General features: G+C 38.8%; 2 protein-coding genes across 9 annotated transcripts in view; one reads left to right on the forward strand and one right to left on the reverse strand.

The window, feature by feature from the left end:
* Window positions 1–12,211, forward strand: part of GAS2 (growth arrest specific 2) — a 71,780-nt gene extending 59,569 nt beyond the window's left edge. For all 8 annotated transcript variants that reach the window (XM_085063256.1, XM_085063255.1, XM_085063254.1 and 5 more), the window contains exon 8: window positions 10,933–12,211. In XM_085063256.1, coding sequence (XP_084919382.1) covers window positions 10,933–11,151 — 219 coding nt within the window. In that variant the 3' untranslated portion in view covers window positions 11,152–12,211. The remainder of the gene's footprint in view (window positions 1–10,932) is intronic.
* Window positions 12,212–13,155: 944 nt separating this feature from the next.
* On the reverse strand, window positions 13,156–20,992 carry SVIP (small VCP interacting protein). The gene is made up of 4 exons (XM_085063261.1): window positions 20,827–20,992; window positions 19,931–19,981; window positions 17,938–18,051; window positions 13,156–17,102 (listed from the first exon to the last, which is right to left on the reverse strand). The coding sequence occupies exons 1-4, from the start codon at window positions 20,887–20,889 to the stop codon at window positions 17,088–17,090; spliced, it is 243 nt and encodes an 80-aa protein (XP_084919387.1). The 5' UTR covers window positions 20,890–20,992; the 3' UTR covers window positions 13,156–17,087.
* Between the last annotated feature and the right edge of the window lie 585 nt (window positions 20,993–21,577).

Genomic DNA, 21,577 nt, shown 5'->3' on the forward strand with positions numbered 1-21,577 from the left:
TTTATCAGTGTATACTCACAGCTCCTACCTTTGAATAGCCAGCCAGCCTGCACACAGATCAAATGGAAGAAATAAGTCTTGTTATGCCAATTCAAGAGACTTGAAGTATGCAATTACAGTATATTTACTTGCTGAACGACATGCAAAAAAAAAAAAGTCTTCATGCTTATAATTCCTACATCTCTCACAAATTTGAGGAAGTGAAATAGTATTACAGTCATTACCTATTATTTTCTCTCACGGGTTGGTTCAGACAGCTCAGCATTAGCCATTCCTGAAAGTAATGCCAAGAAGAGGTAAAAAGCCTGAGCAGTAAAGGCATTATTGAACTTTTCATCCAAAAATGCCTAGGCAGTTTCTGCATCTGCAAGTGTAAAGACTATTCTGAGAATGTCCAGAAAAATGCAGATATTTCTGTTCTTCTCTTGATGGGACCCTTACTTTAAAACTATTGGGTTTCCTTTTGCTTACTTGATAGTGTCAAAGCAAATGAGGCAGCTGCTCATCCTGAATGAGTTCACAGAAGGCAGAAAAGCATCTAAAGTCAAGGTTCTGCTTACACTGACCAGTGCACAAAACCTCTACAGTGTCATGTATTTTTTAGTTCTTCTCAAAGATAATCTGCAAACATAAAATACATGGCATTCAGTTCCTTGTTAAGGTATCTGGAGATTTTTGGGGTTTATTAGTTTTTATTGTGCGAGGAAATGAGAAAGTTCTACCTATCCTTTTTGAGATCTTCACTTCTCTACGTTACACTTTTTATTCCTATTTCTCGTGCCTTTAATTGATTGTGGTGTTTGCCTGCCTCCTTGTGATTTTCTTTATAATTGCAATCCTCATGTGTTTAATGGTTTTGGCTTTGTGTTTTGGGTTTTTTATTATTTGTTGGTTGGTTGGTTTATTTTGGGGTTGGGGTTTTTTTTGTTGTTGTTTGTTTGGGTTTTTTTTTTAATAGGCCATGCTAAGCAATTGAGTCGAATTGCTATGACTATAGACATGACAGTTATTTATGTATTTATTTATTTATGATTTCACATGTTAAACTGAAATGCTAAGGGTCAACTCGATGATGTTACCATACCTTTCTCAACTAAAGTTAATTTTGAATGTTGGGTAAATCAAAATAACTTAAACATGATTTTAAAATTTATGGGTCATGATTTTTACCACTGAGGGAGCTGGCAGCATCTTTATTTCAGTAGGAGGTAAAAGGTGGTGATTTGGGGAAAATGGCCAACAGTCATTTTTGTGACAAATATCACAAAGATCACAACTACAGGAAAGTTATTGTTGGGTCTGCTGTATGGTAAATCCCAGAGGATGGGGAGGCATAATAAAAGAAACAATTAAGCATTTGAACTCTGCATTAATTTTCCATACACTTGAAAGTAGCTGCTTGAAGCAATTTGGAAGGTAAAAAAAAAAAATCCAGACAGGGAAACACAGTTGACTGCAGTTGGATGTATGTGATAACTGAAATCACTCTGTGCTGGACTTCAAACATCTGTCACTGACCACAGGCACATCACTTCCAGGGGCAGGCAGCAAGAAGAATTCTCTAGATGAAGATGTACAGTTTTTTATTTAGTTGCAGGAAGTACTTTTTTTTTTTTTTTTATTTGGCTGTTTTGAGGCAGGAAATCAGGAGAGACAGAATGAGTCTTGAGCAAATAGCTGGCAAACAGATGGCACTTCAGGATTCACAAGAACATTTCCCTGTACTTCTGCAGTCCTCAGACACGAGCATGTTCACATGCAGCCCACACACATTTGCGTGATGAAACCCTAGAGTCACTCAATTCAGTGGCAAAATCTAAATAGCTGATCACTCTGTATATATGTATATATATATTTATATACATATATATATTTATAATATAATATATTATTATATATGCTATTTTATATATATATATATAAAATAGCATGAATACACTCTCTGAGTGACTCAGTATCCTTAAAGGAATGTAACTTAGCAGAATCTTGATAGTCTGGGTGAAATGAATTCCTTTTTGTATTTACCAGGGTTTATGTTTTAAATTTGTGCACGGTTTGTAAATAGAAATAATATCTTTATTTCTTATTAGGTTCTGCCTCTAACTTAGTCTGAATAGTACCTCACTGCTCTAATATATGATTTTAGAGGTATTTCTTGAGGGGTAAAAACTTAGTTGACATTAGAAAGTGAGACAGAATTGTCTCTTTAGCTATTTGGGGTTTTTGAAGAGAAATTTTTCATGGCCTCAAATGCTGATAGAAAGATTAATCATTACAATTAAGAGAATTTTGTTTGTTTTTTTTAGTCAAAAGTGAGAGTAAAGTCGTTTTCTTCTTTTTAAAATAAACACTCATAAATATATTTTAGCAGCCTCATGCTTATGTTTTTGAATTTTTTTTAGACTGTCTTCCCCTACCCCCGTTATTTGATTTTAGTACATATGGCTCTCCATAACTCCAGCCAGAGATACCATTTGCCATTTCATGCTTTCTCTGTCACTTATCCTCATAAACTGTCTGATTTCTTTCTGTGCATTTAATCTGTTTGCCATATCATCCCTTCTGCTGAGTGTTGCATGAAATATTTCTTGTGAGTCAGTGCTGCAGCTAAGAGCAATTAGATTTCTGCTCAATATCACACTTTTCAGTTGATAGGGACCAGGAGTTCCTTGTGGCTGCCCAGACAGTTGTGTCTGGAGGGTGACAAACAAGAAATGTCACCTTCCTTGCCCTCAGCCTCAACCAGGTGCAGCAGATGTCACCCAAAGGGCTTGGAAATGCACAGACCCTTTACCTACAAATACCATTCTGAACATGAATCCATGTCTGATTCATTTTCCTTGACATTAGTAATCTTTGTCCAAGACACTAATGGCTTCACTCGTCAGAAATTCACTTGTTATTAGTGAATAGAGTTGTGTTCACTTCTGCATCTGGGTTATTTCTTGCACACAAAGTGCTTACCTGTGCAGGATGCTGTTTCCAAACAGGAACCAAGATCTAGTGTTAATTAGACATGAAACATATACTATTTCCAAATTCTATTAGATGGTATCAGACTAATGTAAGGTTTTAGGGAAAATTTAATCAAGGATAAGAATTTAAAATATCCAAACTCTCATGATATTTCTGTCAGCACAGAAATGCATCTTGATTTCAGTTAGTTAGGCAGGAATACTTGGAATAATTGTTTCAGTGAGCCTGCTATTGTCTGAAAACAGAAATAAACAGCTTCACTAAGTGCAATATTTCTGTTAAAGTCAATCCCAATGCCTTCCCTTTGTAGAAATGTTCAACACAACTGTTTTTTTTCCTTAACTCCAGAGGTCAGTATCTATCTGTGCCATACAGGATTTACCTGGTTGTAGTTTCATCCTCTAAGCCAATTCCTGGCTCCTTCAGGTATACAAAAAATGGCTGAAATCCTGTGCATTAGTGGTTTCATGCCATTATACCAAGCATATTGACTTCATCTCTTGCCACGAACAAACAGAGAGACGATGTTGCATTTTTGCAATTTGAAAAGGGAAAAAATTCCATTTCCTCGCTTGATTATTTATTTTGCACAAGGCAAGATGTTATTTCATGGCTTCTAAGTATCTTCAATGATACACAGATTGACTGCAGAAATGCTTCCCCTCAAGCTGGGAATTCTACACTAATCAACTGATTGCTCAGGAAATGCTTCAGGCTTAATGAGATCTTCCAATTCACTTCCCTGTGCAAGTGGATCTCTCTGTGTTCCTATCCCATTCCTATAAAATTCTCAGTTTCCCCAACACTACTTCCCATGTGTGTCTTTGCACATATCTCAGGTGCTGATGTCAGATCATCATGTGCAATTTTCTTTATCATTGAAACTCTGGAACAATCTCTACTATCTCTTCAGCAGACTGTATCAGCTAAAAGCCATCACTATGCTGGATCCCATAATTTACAGGACAGTGTTGACAGTCCCACTTGCAGTTTGTCCTTTCAGTCTTTAACTTGTAACTACTGTGAGTTGCCCTGAGATTTCCCTCTCCATCCTTCATTATTCCCTGTGCTGCATCCCTTCAGGATTCCAGTGTGCTGCTGGATTCTTGCTTACCTTTAGCTACCTGCTAGAAAGAAGCTTCCTTTTCCTTGTGTCTTGGTTTGAGGCAATTTAAAGGAGAACACTCTGGAATGAGTTGTCTCTCTCTAAGGGTTCATCCTGTAGGGTTTTAGTCATCTAGCATCCTCTTCCTTTCTAGACACCTTGTGTCTTCAAATATGTGTTTCCTAGCATCTTTCAGACCTTTATAAACCAAGATGTAACTAAAAAGCCATCTCAGCTTTTCAACATCTGTACCTCTTCTAGGGGAAAGCTCTAGGAACAATTTACAAACTTTTTCCCTTTGGTATTGGGTTTCTAACTTGATTACATGCTACTTTCCTGAGCTGACTAAATTGAAGTCGATTTTTGTTTTCATTTCATATTGCAGTGAGGCTTGCTGGAGATTTGCTTTCTGCACAGACTGTAAGAGCAGAGCAGGATTTAGCTCTATGTGAGGTGAAAGGCACAGGGTGGAGATAATTGCAAGTACTGTCCTCAGATTTTTAAAGGGTTTTACAAGTTCCACTTGCCTTCCTGCTAGGAGTAATTTGCAATCCTGTATGAATTATATGTTACTTAAGCAGTGTTTTACCACAATATAGGTCATACCAACAAAGTGTGTTAATACATGAAGTGTTGTTTGTTTCTGAGCTACAGCACTCTGATTTCAGTGACATTTCTGTGCCTCTCTGTCTTCAGCACAGATGTTTTCTGTTCCCAGTTGCATAACCAGTGCTATGCCAAAACCATGACATCTTGTAACAGCCTTCCATAAGCACTATTAAAAGAAAAAAAGGTTTTTGACTGATAAGGTAGTTTAACAACTTGGGCAATTATTGCAAAAACAAATAGGAAAGTTGTGAGGTGGAAATCCCAAAGGAGGTCCAAAGGCACTTACAAATGGAATATAAAAGGCTTGAAAATAAACTGAATCCCAAGAGACAAGGGCTGTCCCTTTTCAACTCAGCTTTACTCACCCTCATTTGCTCAAGTTTTTCACAGAAAGACATGGTTTTGAAAATGGAAGCAGTTGCTGAAAAGACAGTAATGTCAGTTTAGAAAAAGGAGAAATCAACACACTAGAAAAATGACTAATCAGAGAAGTAAAAATGAGTTGGGTGGAAGCAATTCACTTCATATCCTAGATGACAAGAGCTGTCTGCTATGTGTTTTAGTGCAGTAAAACAGCTGATGTTGTTATGCATCTTTCCACAGAAATATCTGAGAGTTGAAAAGGAAAACAAGAAGGCTGCTTTGAAAGGAGTGGATTTAATTAGCAAAGGATATAGTGGTTAGGGTTTTAAAGCCTTTATCCTAGGGGCTTTTTCATAAAAGAAAAAAAAAAATTACTGTTTTAGCAAAAGGGTCTGGTTCAGATCTCAGAAAAATGTGACCTAAAATAAATTTTGAAGAATTGGACTTCAGTAGGAACTACATCACTCACATCTTGAAAATGTTGTGTAACTCATTCAGTGCAAAAGTGTACCTGTTACTGAGCAGGCTCCCAGCTAGGAGTAGATCTTCACTTTATTTATATATTTAAACATTTTCATCGCCACTTAATTTCAAAATGTATTACCAGGTTAAAGTGCAAAACAGTAGGTGATATCTATTTAATACTATAATACAATGCTATATTACAGTAACAAGTTAAGTACCTAATATTATATTTTATAATGATACCATAAACTGCTATCACTTTACAAATCCTGAACACTCAACTATGCAATAGCAAAATGACAAAAACGTGGGGAGGGAAGAAAATGTAATGAAAACACAGTTATAATTAAACATTTCTTTCCTAGAATAGTGACTGTAAAGGTGTCTGTTGCCCACTAAATCTTATGTGTTTCTCATTATGTCCTACCTGACTTGAATAGATATGGTCTTTTTTTAAAGAGTAACTCTTCTCTGAAGGGACAGCAGTGTCTGTGATAGATGACAATAATACTGTCCCATTCTTACTGCAGAAAAAAAAAAAAGCCCTCACTACGAATGTGAGTTTGCTGCAAGCATCTGAAGCAGTAGGGAGTTGAATATGGAAAATGGTACCAAAATGTTTAATTGCACCCTAAATTCTTATTTGTTGTGTCATGATGCCTGCAGGCAGATCAGGGATGTTGCCACATATTAAGTCAAATATTTTTGTCTGATAAGGTAGTTTAACAACTAAATAACCTTAGGGTATTTACATATCTGAATGATCATTTAGATGCCTTTTGTATTTGCATACACAAAGTCTGTTTCATCTGAAACAAAGAGGTTGTTTCAATAAATTAAGTGGATACCTGCTGATGTGCTTGATGCAGCCCAAGAGGTAACATTAAAATAAAATTCTTTATAATTCAGAAAGCAAGTTAATTCTAAAACCAAACTGCAGCATAGCTAGAAATATTGTGACAAGCAATTAACATTTGCTCTTGACATCTCTTTTCCAGGCTGAGCTTTTTTTATAATGCTTTTTCCAACCAAGTGAGATTCATTTAGTGTCATTTACCACATATAACTCCCCAAAAATGAGAGGGACATGTTATTCCAGAGAGCTGTCTGTTCTCATGTCATTAGCATGGTGTCTGAAGGGAGAGGAAGTGCAGACTACATTATTGGGGTTTTAGAATGACAACACAGAAGGTCAGAGCTGTTCCCTAAACAAATCCATATGTAATCGCCAAAGTTGCATCGTTTGGAACTTTTAAAACTAGTAGACGTAATCCAAAACATTTTTGTATAATCCTGTATCAAGAGGGGAGCTAGGAAAAATGTGATTTAATGAGGGATGGCAAGGGAAAACAAGGAATGCATTTTTCCTGGTTTTCAGGTGGGGAAAGACTTACTTTTACTTATTTGTTTTTAGGATAATTTAGGTTGGAAGTGACTAATAAATTGTTATCTGCCAAAATACACATTATTAGACTGTAAGTAGATTACTTCAGTGTGGATGAATAATTAATACCTGGAATTGGCTACATCATTTGCACTTTTTCAGATTTTTGTGATGAATTCTCGAGATGAATCTTTGCTAACAAGGTATTTTTAATGCCTGTAAATCTGGCTTGCAAGCAAATAATCAGGAGAGTGTTACACACCCTGGTGTTTTCAGGTCACTGAATTTTCAGGGGAAGGAGAGAAACTTCATGTAGCAACCAACAGTTATCTACAAATTTCTGAAAATTCACATCCCTCTTTAAATGAACTTAAAAAACTTTTACTTTGGTGTGAATACCTTCTACCACCTGCTTCTGGTGGTGTCCTCTTCTTGGCCATCCCTTGTTTGAATGGCTGTTAGAATGGACTTTTTAACATGAAACTTTTGCATGTTTTGGTGACTGTCAGGGATGTTGAACAGCTGCCATCATAGCCTCTGTGGTTCCTAAACTAGAGTTATATCTACTGATGAAAATAAGTCTAAGTGGCTTATATTCAGTAAGATTTAATTTCTTCCCATTAGCAATCTCATTAATATTTAACTTTTCTGAGTGTGACATTTGTTTTGCACAGCTGCAGTGTGATGCTCTGCATTATTTTGCCAAACACTTTGGGCTTTTAAAGTCAATATTCTCTCAGTATGTAGCCTACACTGTTTCTGCAGTTACTCCAAAGTCACACCAAGTAACTCTATTTGCCTTAGGTTGCTGCATTTAGCTTCCAGAGCTCAGATTAAGCTCCTCTCGGGTCAGTAGGGTTTTTGTGTTGGCTTTTGTAGTGCTTGGATCAGATCCATAGTGTGTAATTCCTCCTCCTGCTTCCTCTCCCCTCCTGAAATATTCTATAAAAAAGTTATAATCTGAAGTGTAACAACATTGGGCCAGGTGTTAGTTCCTATAAAACAGATTTTTTTTTTTGTTTTTCAAGTCAGTAAAACTCTGCTTATTTAGATGAGCTTGCTGTCTTTACATACAGCCCTAATACCTCTTTAATAAGGCATCAAACTCACTTATGGTATGTGAAAACCATAACTGGCTAGACTATATTTATTTTTGCCAATGTCTTATGCAATGACAGCTTGGTGTCACCTCACTGTTACCAGCTATTTCCCTTGTTCTCTCTGGATATAGCCTTGATGACTAGCAAACAATCTGACATTTCTCCCCCTGCAATGCTACTGGATGCTCCTCTGCTTTCTTACATGTTTGCTTCAGTGTAGAATCAACTTAAAGACAGATTCTAGAGAGAAGAGCTTCAGTGACAGCTCTGCTTCAGACACAGCTGAAATAATGGAATTTATGGCAATCATAAACATACGTTGGATTTTATTTGCAGAAAGGATTTTCTCAGTTTTAGTTGGCTGGATGGCAGTGTGAAAATACGTGTATGCCATGAATGTATTTACATTCAAACTGACTAATCTTTATTATTATAGAATCCAAACTTTTCATTCTCAGAGATCTTGTGCAATTGAAAAGGTGAATTGGGTGGATCATAAAATCTCAAAAGCTTCATCTTCATCTGAACTATTTTGGGGAGAAAACTGCTTTTTCATTAGAAAGTAAAACAAGCTATATTTTTTTTTCCATGCTCAGAAGTCCTTCATTCTTCTGTGAAGCTGGAGCAATTCTGAAACTAGCAGAATTATTTAGGACTCATGCTGATGTTACTGACATCAAAATATGACCGTAGGAGTAAAATGTGCATTTGTGGCACAACACAGCATGATCAGATACTATTTTGAGGCTGTAGGAAAACCCAGCCTGTAGAAAGCAAGCACTCAATTAATCTTATAATAATACAACAGAGAAAGAGTAAATAGGGGAAAGACAGAAGATGTGCATTTAGCCTGAGCATCAGGAAATAGGATAGTTTGTGTGCAAAGTTGTCCTGAGGGAAATTGAACCAAATATACTTTTTGCTAACTTTCCATCTCAATCAAAAGTCCAGCTACTAACTGCTAATGTGAATACATGGAAACTGAAATTCAGGCACAGTCAACCCCTCCTCTCCCCATGTTGTAGTGCACCAGTTTGGCTTAAATTGTTTTAATGTAGAAAGTTTTTTGAGCAATTCTCAAATGCTTTTTTAGGCACTCAGAAGTTGCTAAATAAATTTTTCTGGACTGTTCTCTCAAGGCTCTGTCATCATTTGAACTTCAGTTTTCAAACTTGATGTAAAAACTATTTGCTTCTTTCATGATATATTGTCCAGACTAAAGGCATGATTCAAATCAAAGTCTTGAAACTAACATGCAAACCTTGAGAGAAAAGATCTGATTCTGTTTTCACACCCATAAATCTAGAGAAAAACCTCATTTGTGTATAGCTATGGTAGAAGCTAACACTTATACAACCCAGAGCAACACAAACTCAGTAGCTGGGAGATCCTCATTAAACTGAGGTTGCTTGAGCATCTCCTTGTGGTAGATCAGAAATAACTTTATTTTTCAGTATCCATAAAACTGAATTGATTTCCCATTGTGTTTCACATAAAAACCAAAGCACAGAAGCAAGAATTTCCTTGTGGAAAAATGTAATAAATGAAAACCATCAAATGAGATTTCATCTGCAGCTGCTTGTTCAAATGAAGAGTTCCATTCCTTATAAATGTTTCCTGATTTTCAGTCTTTAGTAAGTTGTACAGCTGGTCATGCTCTCTTCACTCGAGTTGACTCTGTCTCCTTATGTCACAGAATTCAAACAGCATATTATTAGGCGGAGGTGGGGAGTGTGTTGATTGAGGGTTTTTTTAAAAGTTAAATTTCTGCCTTCTATTTGGTGTGATTTTGTTTGATTGAGAATGTTTCCTGTTTTGTTGTCTGAGTTACAAAAGGTTTGTGTGCCATGGAAATCTCAACTGCAAACACTGCCAGCCCTCAAGGGAGTTTGGAACATGTCCATATAGACATCCCTGCCATACATCCAAATTCAAAAACCCAGACTGTGTTAAACATCTTCTAGAATGCTTTTTTACAGCACCAGTTTTTAATTTCTGGTACCACAGCTAAAACTTGTTTAGCAATTCATGAGATATCCTGGTCAAAGCATTTTTCAATGTGATATTTACAATGTTGGTTATAAAATACATCTATAAAATATAGAATGTGTTGCTTTATGATACCTCACCAGTATTTATTTGACTGTTCTGCATGGAGAAATGGATAAAATTGCCAGCTGAACTCAAAGGTAGACATGAGAGAAGTTACACTGGCACATGGAGAAAACTTTTATTTGAATTCAGGCAGAAAATTCAGGTGTCTCCAAACAGTTCCAGATAAATTATTTCTGATGTGCCTCATTGGATTATTTTAATTCCAACATTAAACTATTTTATTAGAATGCATTGTCAGCAAGACTAAATTGTTAAAATAAATGGAACTTCATTTTCCTAAATTATTTTTTTGCATATTTTCAGAGACAAAGGAAATTGTTTTGGTTGTTTGTCTTTCACATCTCTTTTTATATAGATCCCTGTCCTATAAAGAAAAGCCAGTTTCAAGACATATAAAATGGAGTCTTTACTAACATATTTTCAAAAAAATAATCTAAAAGTGCTCTTGTTCTGTGACATATTTCTACTAAACACATGAAGAACAGCATGACTCCATGCTATAGGACTAGAAAAACAGGTTGCATTTATTTACATAAAATATGAAAATCTTTAGTTTAAAGTACCACCTCATTTTCTTATTTTTTTAATTTACTTTTAAAATGCAAATCATTTTTCTCTACTATTCTTTGCCTTTTTTCCTAGAGAGAAACACTCTTCTATTTCTTTTCCTTCCCTTTTATTGTCAAGTGGACTACCATCATACATTTTTGACTTTCACTTAAAGCAGGCAGCTTTTTACAGCACAAAAAGCACAATTTCTCAGTGAATGTTGCCTCTCAAGAGTTTTTCTTTTCTCCTTGCCTGTGTAACTGCAGATGCTGCACAACAAGCACGTGATGGTTCGTGTTGGAGGAGGCTGGGAGACTTTTGCAGGTTACCTGCTGAAGCACGACCCGTGCCGAATGCTGCAGATCTCCCGGGTAGATGGGAAAACCTCTCCAATCCAGAGCAAGTCTCCAAACCTCAGGGACATCAATCCAGACAACTACCTGGTTGTTTCTGCTCATTACAAAACCAAGAAGGAGATTAAGTGAAATAAGCTTCTCACGTGAGTGGGACTTTCTGTATGTAGGTCCAAATTCTTTTCCCGAGTGTAGTGGATTTAGTTAATGCTTTCAAAGGACTTTGGAAGATTTCAAACAGACTGGAAATGACACCCCATTTTGAAGATCTTTGAATTGTAGAACTATTTATTTCTAGTACTGTGTCTTTTATAGCAAATTACCCTCGATAGGCTAATTACTACAATCAGATAATAAATAGACATATATTTTTAGCCAAATTATTACTCTTTAATACGTGAATGTATACTTAGAGCTGCATAAAGAAGCGGATCCTGTTAATGGAAGAAAATACACAACAAAATATATTTGTATGAAAATCTTATTACTTTGAATCCCTGACTGTTAGGCTAGTTGAAATATATATATGCAGGTGGAAAATGAATATTTGTGGGACTTATTTGGTAATGTCTCTTGAAATGAAATAAAAATTGACTATTTGTTATGTTTTGCAACCTCTTCTTAATTAGAATGTAATGGCTTTTTGCATGTCAAACAACTTAAGAGAAGCCCAAGAGTTCCCTTCACACCATTTACCTTGAAGACAATGCTGAGTGTTCAATCTGTGAGTAGATCCTTCGTGTTTTTCACAAAATTGCCCAATACAGAAGCATGGGGAACTGGAGAGATTTCCCCTTGCTGCCAGCCAGTGGAGCAGGGTGGTTGTTGCAGTGGGTGATGTTCTGCAGCCCCAAGAGAAGCAGGAGCAGAGGCACAGCTTCAGGAGATGCAAGGCCCTCTGGAGTCACCAAACACAGCACTCTTCTTGCACATGAGCTTTTCCTTCTTTTGAATTTTGTTGCTCATGCCAACTGTGAAATATTCATTGCCCTGTAAGCAGAGTGATTCACCTTCTCATTAATCATTCACACTCCTCTAATATAGCTGAAGGCGTATGTGGGCTTAGTTCATTATTTTGGCTACTTTTCTCTGGTAATTTATGTGCCTTGTAACGTCCTGGAAAAATCATTTTATAGGATTGTTTCGCTGACTGTATAAATTTACAAATGAAATAAATTTTTTTAAATACTCATTTTGTAACTCTTATTATTTGTAATCTCTCATCTCCACCTTGATGCCTACAATACTCAATACTGCTTGCTGCCCTAATAATAAGCTGCACAAAGAAAGGGGCAAGCAGATAGCAGAAAAATAACCAAATTTTATTGAAAATTAATTTTTCTTTGCAGGGCAAAAAAGAATTGAAAAGCATCCTTAAAATATTTTTTTTTTAGTAATGACTAGTATTTTTCTCTATTTTCTGATATTTCATTTAAAAAAAATGATCTTATGATCTGCTCCTGTGGTCTTTAAAATGACAGCAAAATGTCTGTGGGCTAGAAAGGATCAAGGCCATCTTTCATGCTCCACGCCTTATGAAAATCAGCATGCAGTATCTCACTCCTGTGGAAAAGGCCTACCTCACCCTCTAAAAATACCTGCTTAAATTAAAAATACCTGCTGAAACACAACCAGTTCCCAGCTGCTTGGTGCGTCAGACAAGTTAGCAGGACATCATTCCAAAATTGCAGCCTTTTGTTCTGATTCTGAAACACTGTCTAGGAAGATTAAACATATAGTTAAGCAATAAATCCTTTGAAAAGCCATGGGAAGGCTCAGTTGTCATTGAAGCAATGTATGTTCCCCATAAGGGAGCAGAAAAGAAATCACAAGCAACATTATTTTATGAAAAAGAATTCATGATCTTAATATAAGCACAGAGAGATCTGGTTTTGAATGAACAGAGAAGGGAGAAAAAAAATCACTCATGAGAATGTGAGGTGTTTATTTTGAAATAATAGCTGGCTTTTAAAACATAATTAGTTGGATTTCATAGAATCATTGAGGTTGAAAAGACTTCCAAGATCTTCAAGTTTAACCTTTATTTCTATCATCCAAGGCTAAGTTTATGTTATATTGTTTCTTTTCAATATTTGAAGGTGTTTACATATTAATAAATCAAGAGCAGATAATTATAAAAAAGTATTTATTTTAACATTAAACATCAACAGTCCCAATAAATCCAAATCAAAATTTTAAATCAAACAAGAACCCCTTTATGTTCTTGGACTGTACCTATCAAAATAAGCATTTTTTTGATTCAGGGTAGTAATATATCTTACCAAAAATCACATTAAAACACTTCCTGACTTAAAACTTCAACTTTGGCAGTTCCAGCATGGGAGACCTATAAAGGATCTTATTTTGAAGTACTGCCAGTACCACCTGTGCCAAAAACCTGCAGGTGGGACTTACTGCTTTTAACTGCATTGCTGTGGGTGTGGATAACAGAGGAAATGAAAGCATTAATAAAGGAAACAAACAAAAAAATGCAGTAAGCTGGTTAGTGCTGGAAGAAGGGGCTGGAGGTAATGTGCTGATCTGATAAATAATATTTTTGTAGCATATTAGGTCCTGTAGCACTGTAGCAATTAGAAAATTTGTTAGGAACCTGTGGCTCAGTTTATAAAGTTAAAGCTGAGCAGCAGAACCTTGCTCAAAGGCCTTGTTGCAGTGATGGGGGCAGAACAGACTTAGGTCATTTTCCATGATGTAGTGATTTTAACTAATTCTACTGCTGTGTAAATTGGCTGAATGGGAATGTTGAGGAGGCTGAAGGCCTAAAAGGTTTAACTGATAGGAGCTGCAACAAAGCCTTTTCTCAATGTCCTCACAGACCAAACCCTAGGGGAGCTGGCTGTGAATAAACTGTGCCTCATCTCAAAACGGATAAATGATGTAAAATTGTTTATAAAAACCATTATTACTGTATAATGTCAAATATGACTCACCATGCTGGAAGCCCTGCAGAAGTGGTTTGGCAATGTAACTGTAACATTACTGCTTGTTATAGGAAGTGCATTCTGTCACCTTGCTATTCATACATTAACCTGGAGATTTTTTTCCAAGCAGGATTATTTACATCAGTGACTGAGAAGAGGGTTTTTTCACATCTTTATCACAGTGATAATTGCTCCTTCCTTTGCAGTACCTTTTATTCCAAAGCAATTAAGATACTGACAACCTATGGCAGCTAGCTCAAGGCTGTTGGTGGGGATGAGTGAAATGAGAAAGCAGTGTATGTGTGGGAAGGCATAGCACGTTTGTGACTGAAGACTCACCACTGAATTCATCACACATATTCACTTCAGAGCTGGAAGATGAGCTGTTTGTCACACCACAGAGTCACAGAAGCATCTGCCAGAGATGCTGACAAGGGTTTGGTTCTTCTTGGGCTGATGCTTTGTGTTGCTGCCCTGCAGTACCTCACAAGGAAGGAGTGTTGCCTCTTTGCTGTCTCCCACTTTCTCAGCCCACGGTGTGCTCTCTAAGGTAAGGTGGAACAGACAGATGGGATCACACAAAGGTTTATGGGACTGGACAGGCTTTCCCAGACTCTGGAAAATCTGCTGGCACTGCTTGTGCCTGATGAGCTGTGTCCCAAGAATTTAGTCTTGTGCCAAATCCACCTGCTGAAGCCATCAGTGATCCTCAGGGCCCACTGTGGTGCTGCCTATCCTCATGGAGACACAGCAGCTATGTCTTCCCAAATTTCTGGACATCTGCTCCAAACACACTCTCCCTAGCATAATCTGTGTGTTTTAACAACAGGGAGTAGTAAATGGTTTCACTTTGTTACTGCAACAAAGTTGATGCTATCAGAGTCAGGGAGAGTCAGCTTTTCAGTCCAGCTTAACAGCACTGGGCTTTGCCTGCCAGTTTTTGTAGTGATCTGTAAGACTGTGCTTTCAGAAGAAGACAGAGTTGTACTGATGTAAACAAAATGTCAACTCTCTAGATAATCTACGTTAAAAGGTACATTTTAACAGCCTCTGAGGTGAAGTAAACATCTAGGATTGGGGGAAATAAGGACAAAACTCATGTGGTGTTTCACACTAACTCAGGGCTGCACTAAGCAATAAGAAAGACAGGAAAGACATCTATAAGGAGAGAGCATCTCTCAGCCTTACTGTTTAATGATACATCAGGTAGCTATCAGCTCTACACGACTCAACTGCAGTAGGTTCTGCTTTCACTCTCAACTGAAATGAAAATTAAAACAACAGGAAGAGTTTTTATTTACCCAAATAATTCCCAATCAGTTGAGCTTGGTAATTTGGGCAATTGTATGTGTATGGTATCAGAACTTCTTTTAAAACAGCTTTATAGGTGATCTGTAATCCAGAACTATGCACTCCCAAATCCTCTGATGCAGCTCCTCAGCTGTAGGAATAAATTTGACATTCAAAACAATGTCCCTTAAGAGGCACAGACATCTCTGGCTTTTACATGAAGGAGGGAGAGAGAGAAAAGCAGGAACTGTCACTAGTTTCACTAGGTTCCTTCAATGGCTTTAAATGAAAGTGTTCATGGCACTAATGCAAATTGAGGCTTGGATGACAAGAGACTCATGGTTATTTGCTCCCCATGCAGTTTTGGGGGAGCAGTGTGACAGAGAATGAAGAGAAAAATGTTTTAAGTCTGAAATATCCCAAGTAAGCATAAGTGCTGCTCAAGTGTCTTTGTAGGACACCTCCTGTGATGTTAGATTGAAATTCTCATTTCAGATCAATGTTTGAGATACTGTTTTATAACTCAAGGTATTTTCACCAGACTAAAAAACAAAGTATTATGACCAGTTAATACACTGAAGAGAGTGACTGCCAGCAATCAAAGGAAACTCAAGGCATTCTTCAGCCAAGACCACAGCTTTTTTTAGCCCAAACAGCATGATGATAATATGGAGAATTATCCCTTCTCAACTCAATTCTGAAGGCTAAGCCAGGAAACTGTCAGGACTGCACTCCCAAGACAACATTAGGCAGTACTGAGAGAGGTGAAAGGCAAAATACATAGTTCAAGGGGTGAAAAAAAAAAACCTCTACAGTTTTACTAGGTCAGAAACTGAGCCTGTGTGTGGTGCAGAGCCCATGCATAACATGCATAATGCTGTCTGGAGAAAAGAAAATGTTTCTGCACTGTAAGAAGCCCACCTAAATAGATAATACACAAACTTTTGGAAATGAAAGTGTCAAAGAGATGGCATAGTTTTAACGTAGTAACTGTTTACCTGTTTGTTTTTCAAAATCCTGAGACGGGCAGCATTGCCCTCTTGTGGTAACAAAGGAGAACAACTAATAACAGGATTTTTAATTTCATATTTAACTTTCAGGATTCATTATAAATACTTACAGACTCCAAATTAATCCACATGAGAAAATGAGAAAATTAGACATAATAAAACAGCATTCTTGATCTGAGTATACAGGATTTATAAAGGTTTCTATTTTTCTTTTAGCTAGTCACAAAATGATTCTATTTATAAGGACCTACCATGAATCTACTTTTCTTCTTTTGAAAAAGGCACTAAATTCCTAAGCAGTTCAAAAGTCATTAGGAAACAGAAGAGAAATGCTGTCATCCACATATTCAAATATATATATATATATATATGAACAACTATCTACATGAGGACTTACAGAAAAATTTAATTGTAGAGCTTGAAATAAGCATCAAAACCAACATGTGGGCACCTGAGCTTGCTTAGGCCAGTCATACACAGACAGACAGACAGACAGACAGACAGACATCAACTGACCAGACAGTACACACATTCTGACTGACTACAGGTAAGGAGACCACTGCCAGCTGACAGGAAGCCTTGGCAGGGAAGCAATAAAACATGTGTGGAAAACAAGCAAACAAAATTGGCAAAACCTTAGTGTTCAGAGTTAATTCTTAAGTTTCTTATGAATGTTTCCACCTCTGTTGTCCCACAATGGCAAAGTACTGCTGAGTGTTGAGATGTAAACAGCAAAAGCCACATGATGAGTAAGTGCCACTTGGCTGCAGAAACTGGCAAGTTATTGGCAGTAAAGATCAATCATCTTCTCTTCAGGAGTTCTGTGTTATCCAACCTGCCACTAAAGGAAAAAAAAATGACAAAACACACCACAGGTTTGTATGAAGATAAGGAAAAGAGCAGGTAAAAAACCCCAATCAACCAAACACCACAAGGTTGTCTAACTACATTAAATTCTCCATTCTAACACCTTTTATCCCAGCAAGTGACAAAGACACAGCATGCCTTATATATAACTTATAATATAAATAACATAACTTATGCAAACTCCTGCCTCCTGAGACATATAGCAATGAGGGCAAAAGATGAAGGCTTATGAAGCCTGAGTTTCAATGATCAGATGCATCTATTGTTTTGGAGAGATTATAATTCTTCATTCATTAAATCTCTGCCTGGCCTTCTGAGGCAAAGTTTATATGAGAATAACAATAGTAGTAAACTTCATCTGTATTTATTCCAACACTGTATGTTTCTTTTGTAAAGAGAGACACACATAAACCCCAAAACCATTGTCCTGCTTAGTTCAAATGTTTTCTACAAGCCCAGAAGGAAGAGAGACAATCTCAACTGGCACTGAAAAGGAACACTGAGTACAGGATAACACAGTGATGAGATCCCCAGTGCTGAGAGATCTGTAAAACTGATGCATAACAGATGCAGAAACGGGAAGAAGAACAGAGGGGGAAAAAAAAAGCTCTCTGCTATCCTTGCTGTCTTTCTGTCCTAGTGATGAAGTCTCCTTAAGAACACTGCATGACATGCTTCCATTTCTATTTCATTTCCCTTCCTCTTGGTTTTTTCCTCAAGTTATTCAATCTTCTACATGACAAAACAGGATTTTCACAGTGACTACATGGACAGTTTAACCATGTTTTTTTGGTTTTTTTTAAACTTACTCTCAGTCCTCCTTCTCCTCCAGGACGTGAAGCTGCCATTCTTTTTTCTATTTCTTCCTGTTTCTTTTTCTTCTGCTCTACAGACTGAACATTCTTAATACCTCGAGAGGAAGCCTGGGAGAAATACATTCGCATAAGACCAAGTTAGCTACTTTTCTGGAGAGAAACCAAACTGCAGGTCTTGGCAACACCATTTAATGAACTGTGGTTTTCATGAAAAGACTGAAGCACTTAGTAATGCTACAATTGTATCAAGGTAGCCCTTTCAGGATATTTCCTCATTCTGTGAGCTCTTGGTCCCATACATCAGTGAGGGTGTTTTTGTTCCACATTGTTATCACATCCAGGTGAAGACATTTAATCCTCAGATGCAGAACCAGAACCTCCCTTCCCAAAAGTGCACAAATTTTTAGTCTGTGGTTCCTCCAGTGCCAAGGCCTACTCATACCCTCACAAACAGGGGGGAAAGGTTGTGTCAGTAGTGCTAGCCCAGCTTGTAGAGAAGTTCAACTTTTCAACAGATCTATGAGAAATAACCTATGTGACAGTCTACCCTTCAAAATGTCACAGGGTGTGTGGTCAGCAGGAATACCAAATAAAAACCTGCCTGCTTCACATCCTCATGGGAACTGTCTAATGATAATCTAGACTAGATGACAGAAATATCAGAATTACGGACAGTTAACACTATGAAAAAGAAATAGAAAAAAAGACAGAAAATGTTTTAAAAAGTTATTCTTTGCTAAGGGTTGTAACACCATAGAAGTTATACAAAAGATGCTAAAATCTACCAAGGCAAAACAGCAATATGGCTGTTTGCAAGACATCTCCATCACCCAACATTCAGAGGCTATAATGACCTCAAAGATATTTCTGAAAAATCCTGGTAGATGCTTTATCTCTGTCTTCAAAGAAAACAAAAGGTAACAGAGAGTGATACTTCCATTTTTCTTTGGCAGCACATTAGGTACCCCAAAACTTCAGGGCCATCCAGAACCCTAGTTGCCTAATTTCTCTTTTCTCTCAGGAAAGCTTTTTAGCCAGTTATGAGCTAGATACTTCCTACATTTATGCTCAAAAACCCCTTTGTGATTGAAACCCGTTTGGACTGAAAATAACATATGGATGGCTTTTAGTACATAGAGTGACACAAAATCAAGAGTTTTAAGGAGTCTAAAGCATCACTCAGCTGTTGCTCCAATTATTTACCAAACTCCCTTCAAAACAGGTCCATATGGTCCCCATGAATAATGGCCAATTCCTAATTCAGTATGTAATGTCACTAACATTCATACAAATAACAAATTCCTTTCTCTAAGATACACCACTCAAAATCCTCAATAAATAAAGACTGTAAGCTTTTTAGAGGTAGGTAAGAGAAAAAAAAACAAACAGGCTGAGTGTTCTGCTAGAACATTTGTATTCTACCTCTTCTAACTTTAAAGATATTGAAGTAGAAGGTTAGCAACCTTAAAGAGACAGAAAGGTAAGTTAATACTGTATCTTTGCTGGAATCTGAGCTGATAAACACGCTCAAACTGTTGCCTTGTTGATAAGGAGAACTTGCAAGTGCATATAACCTGCATTTTTTAAGAAAAGTACAAGTACACTACCACTTGAAATTGCCATTGCAACAATTGTTTGACCACTCTGGTTTGAAATACTTCTCAATCTCTTGTTTTCAAGTCTCAGAAGAAAGGGAAAAAATAATGGTGAACTTGCTCATCCAGTTCTTAGGTTGTTTTTTAAATTACTGTAAATATCTCCCATCCAAACAAGCTCAGTTACTTTGCAATGGTCAAATACAAAGGATGTGTAATTCTTTATATAAAAAGGTATAAATGTAAAACATTAACAATACCAGGAAAGTACTTAAAGACAATTCCCACAATCCAAACATGATGTCCAGTGTTACCACAGAAACCACAGCCATCCTCCCCATAAACCACTTATATAAAATAATTTTAATAAATGGCATTTTATCAGACATTACCTCCATCTGCCTCTTTTCCGCAGCTTCTGCTAGTTGTCTCCTCTTTACTTCCTAAATATAACATTAAAGACAGTGAAATTCTATTTCAATACAGTCTGTGCACTCTTTTTAAGCCTTAACTTTTAAGTACGACTCAAAACCGCAATGCAAACTCCCACAAAACGTCAACTTTAAGTCAATAAGCATCATCCTCCCCTCCAGCGCCAGCCTTGCAAGAACGAAGTGTTTTTGGTGACTAACATGCCAGCGGAGCAGCTGCTGACATCTACACTGCCAAACCCCACCAGAAATCAGCTGCTGCACGCCTTCACTCAAAACAATCCACACTGGGGCGAAACGGTACACAGAGGAGTCCTTTTGGAGCTTGGAAAGGGCAATGCTCGCTCCTCCAGGCGAAGCGGGCTCCTTTCTTATCCCCGTGAAATCCTCAGCTGAGGGACACAAAGCACAGAGCTCCTGCTCACCTAGGGAAAATACCACCCAGCAGAGGGTAGCTAGAAGCGAGCGTCACTGCGCACTGGACAAACAAGCCCGGCTGCTCCTGTTTGTGGTAAACACGGGCTCACACTGGCCGCAGCGATGCACTAACACCTCTCAAGCAAAGCCCCGCTCTCCCACAGCCACAGCAGGGCTGATCCGCGGCCCAGAGCAGCAGGGCTCCGGGAGCCGCGGGGTGCCCGGCAGGCCTCGGCCGCACAGCCCTCCCCAGCCGGGCCCGGGGCCGAAAGCCGGGCTGCCTTTCCCGGCACAGCCGCTGTTTCCCGGGGCACCGCAGCAGCCCCACCGAGGAGGGCAGGCCGCCGCCCCCCGCTCGGCCTCACCCCGCTGGGCGTCACCGCCGCCGCGGGGCGGAGAGCCGGGTGCCGCCCGGGCCGGGGCCGCGATCGCACACTCACCGGGTCGGGCGTCTCCACCACGTCCTTGACGGCTCCCCCCATGCAGGGCAGGCACTGCCCCATGGCGGGCCGACCGCCCGCAGGCCCCGCGCTGCGCCAGGGCCCGCCCGGCCTGCGGCCTGCGGGAGCGGGCGGGGCCGGGGCGGAGGCTGCGGCGGGTCGCGCCGGTGCCCCGGTGGTTAACTAATGCCGGGAGGGCGGGCCGTGACGGCAGAGCTGTGCGCTCGGGGCGCCGGCGGTGAGCTGTGCCGGCGGTGAGCTGTGCCGGCGGTGAGCTGTGCCGGCGGTGAGCTGTGCCCGCAGGCAGCGCTCCGGTCCCTGCTCCGCCCGGCGCTCCAGGCGGATCCAGCGCAGCCCGGCTGAATGTGTCTGTTTCTGGCTCTAAAGGAAGAGACCTCTTCCAATAATTTATAGCAGACTCCAGCATTATCCTGTTCAGCATTTCCTGAATTTGAGTGTTGGTGCATACACCAATCCCCAGGGATTGTGTGAGGAGCATGAAATGTGTTCTTCATAAACCATCGTGCAACATCTCCCCAGCTTCTTGTCTTCCTTGGTGTTTTTGAGCGAGGTGTATCTTTTATGCACCCGTGTTCTTGCCCCGCCGTTTATTCCACGAGTTTGTGATGCCACACGTTATTGTAAAGTACCAATTAAAGGTTTTGTGTTTGTTCCCCGCGTCTGTAATTAGGCACAGAGCCGTGTGGGTTGGGCTGGAAGGGATCTTAAACACCACCTGGTTCTAAAGCCC

The sequence above is a fragment of the Lichenostomus cassidix genome, chromosome 5 (genome assembly GCF_008360975.1).
Source record: "Lichenostomus cassidix isolate B80296 chromosome 5, HeHo_3.0, whole genome shotgun sequence".
In the NCBI taxonomy this organism is placed as follows: Eukaryota; Metazoa; Chordata; class Aves; order Passeriformes; family Meliphagidae; genus Lichenostomus; species Lichenostomus cassidix.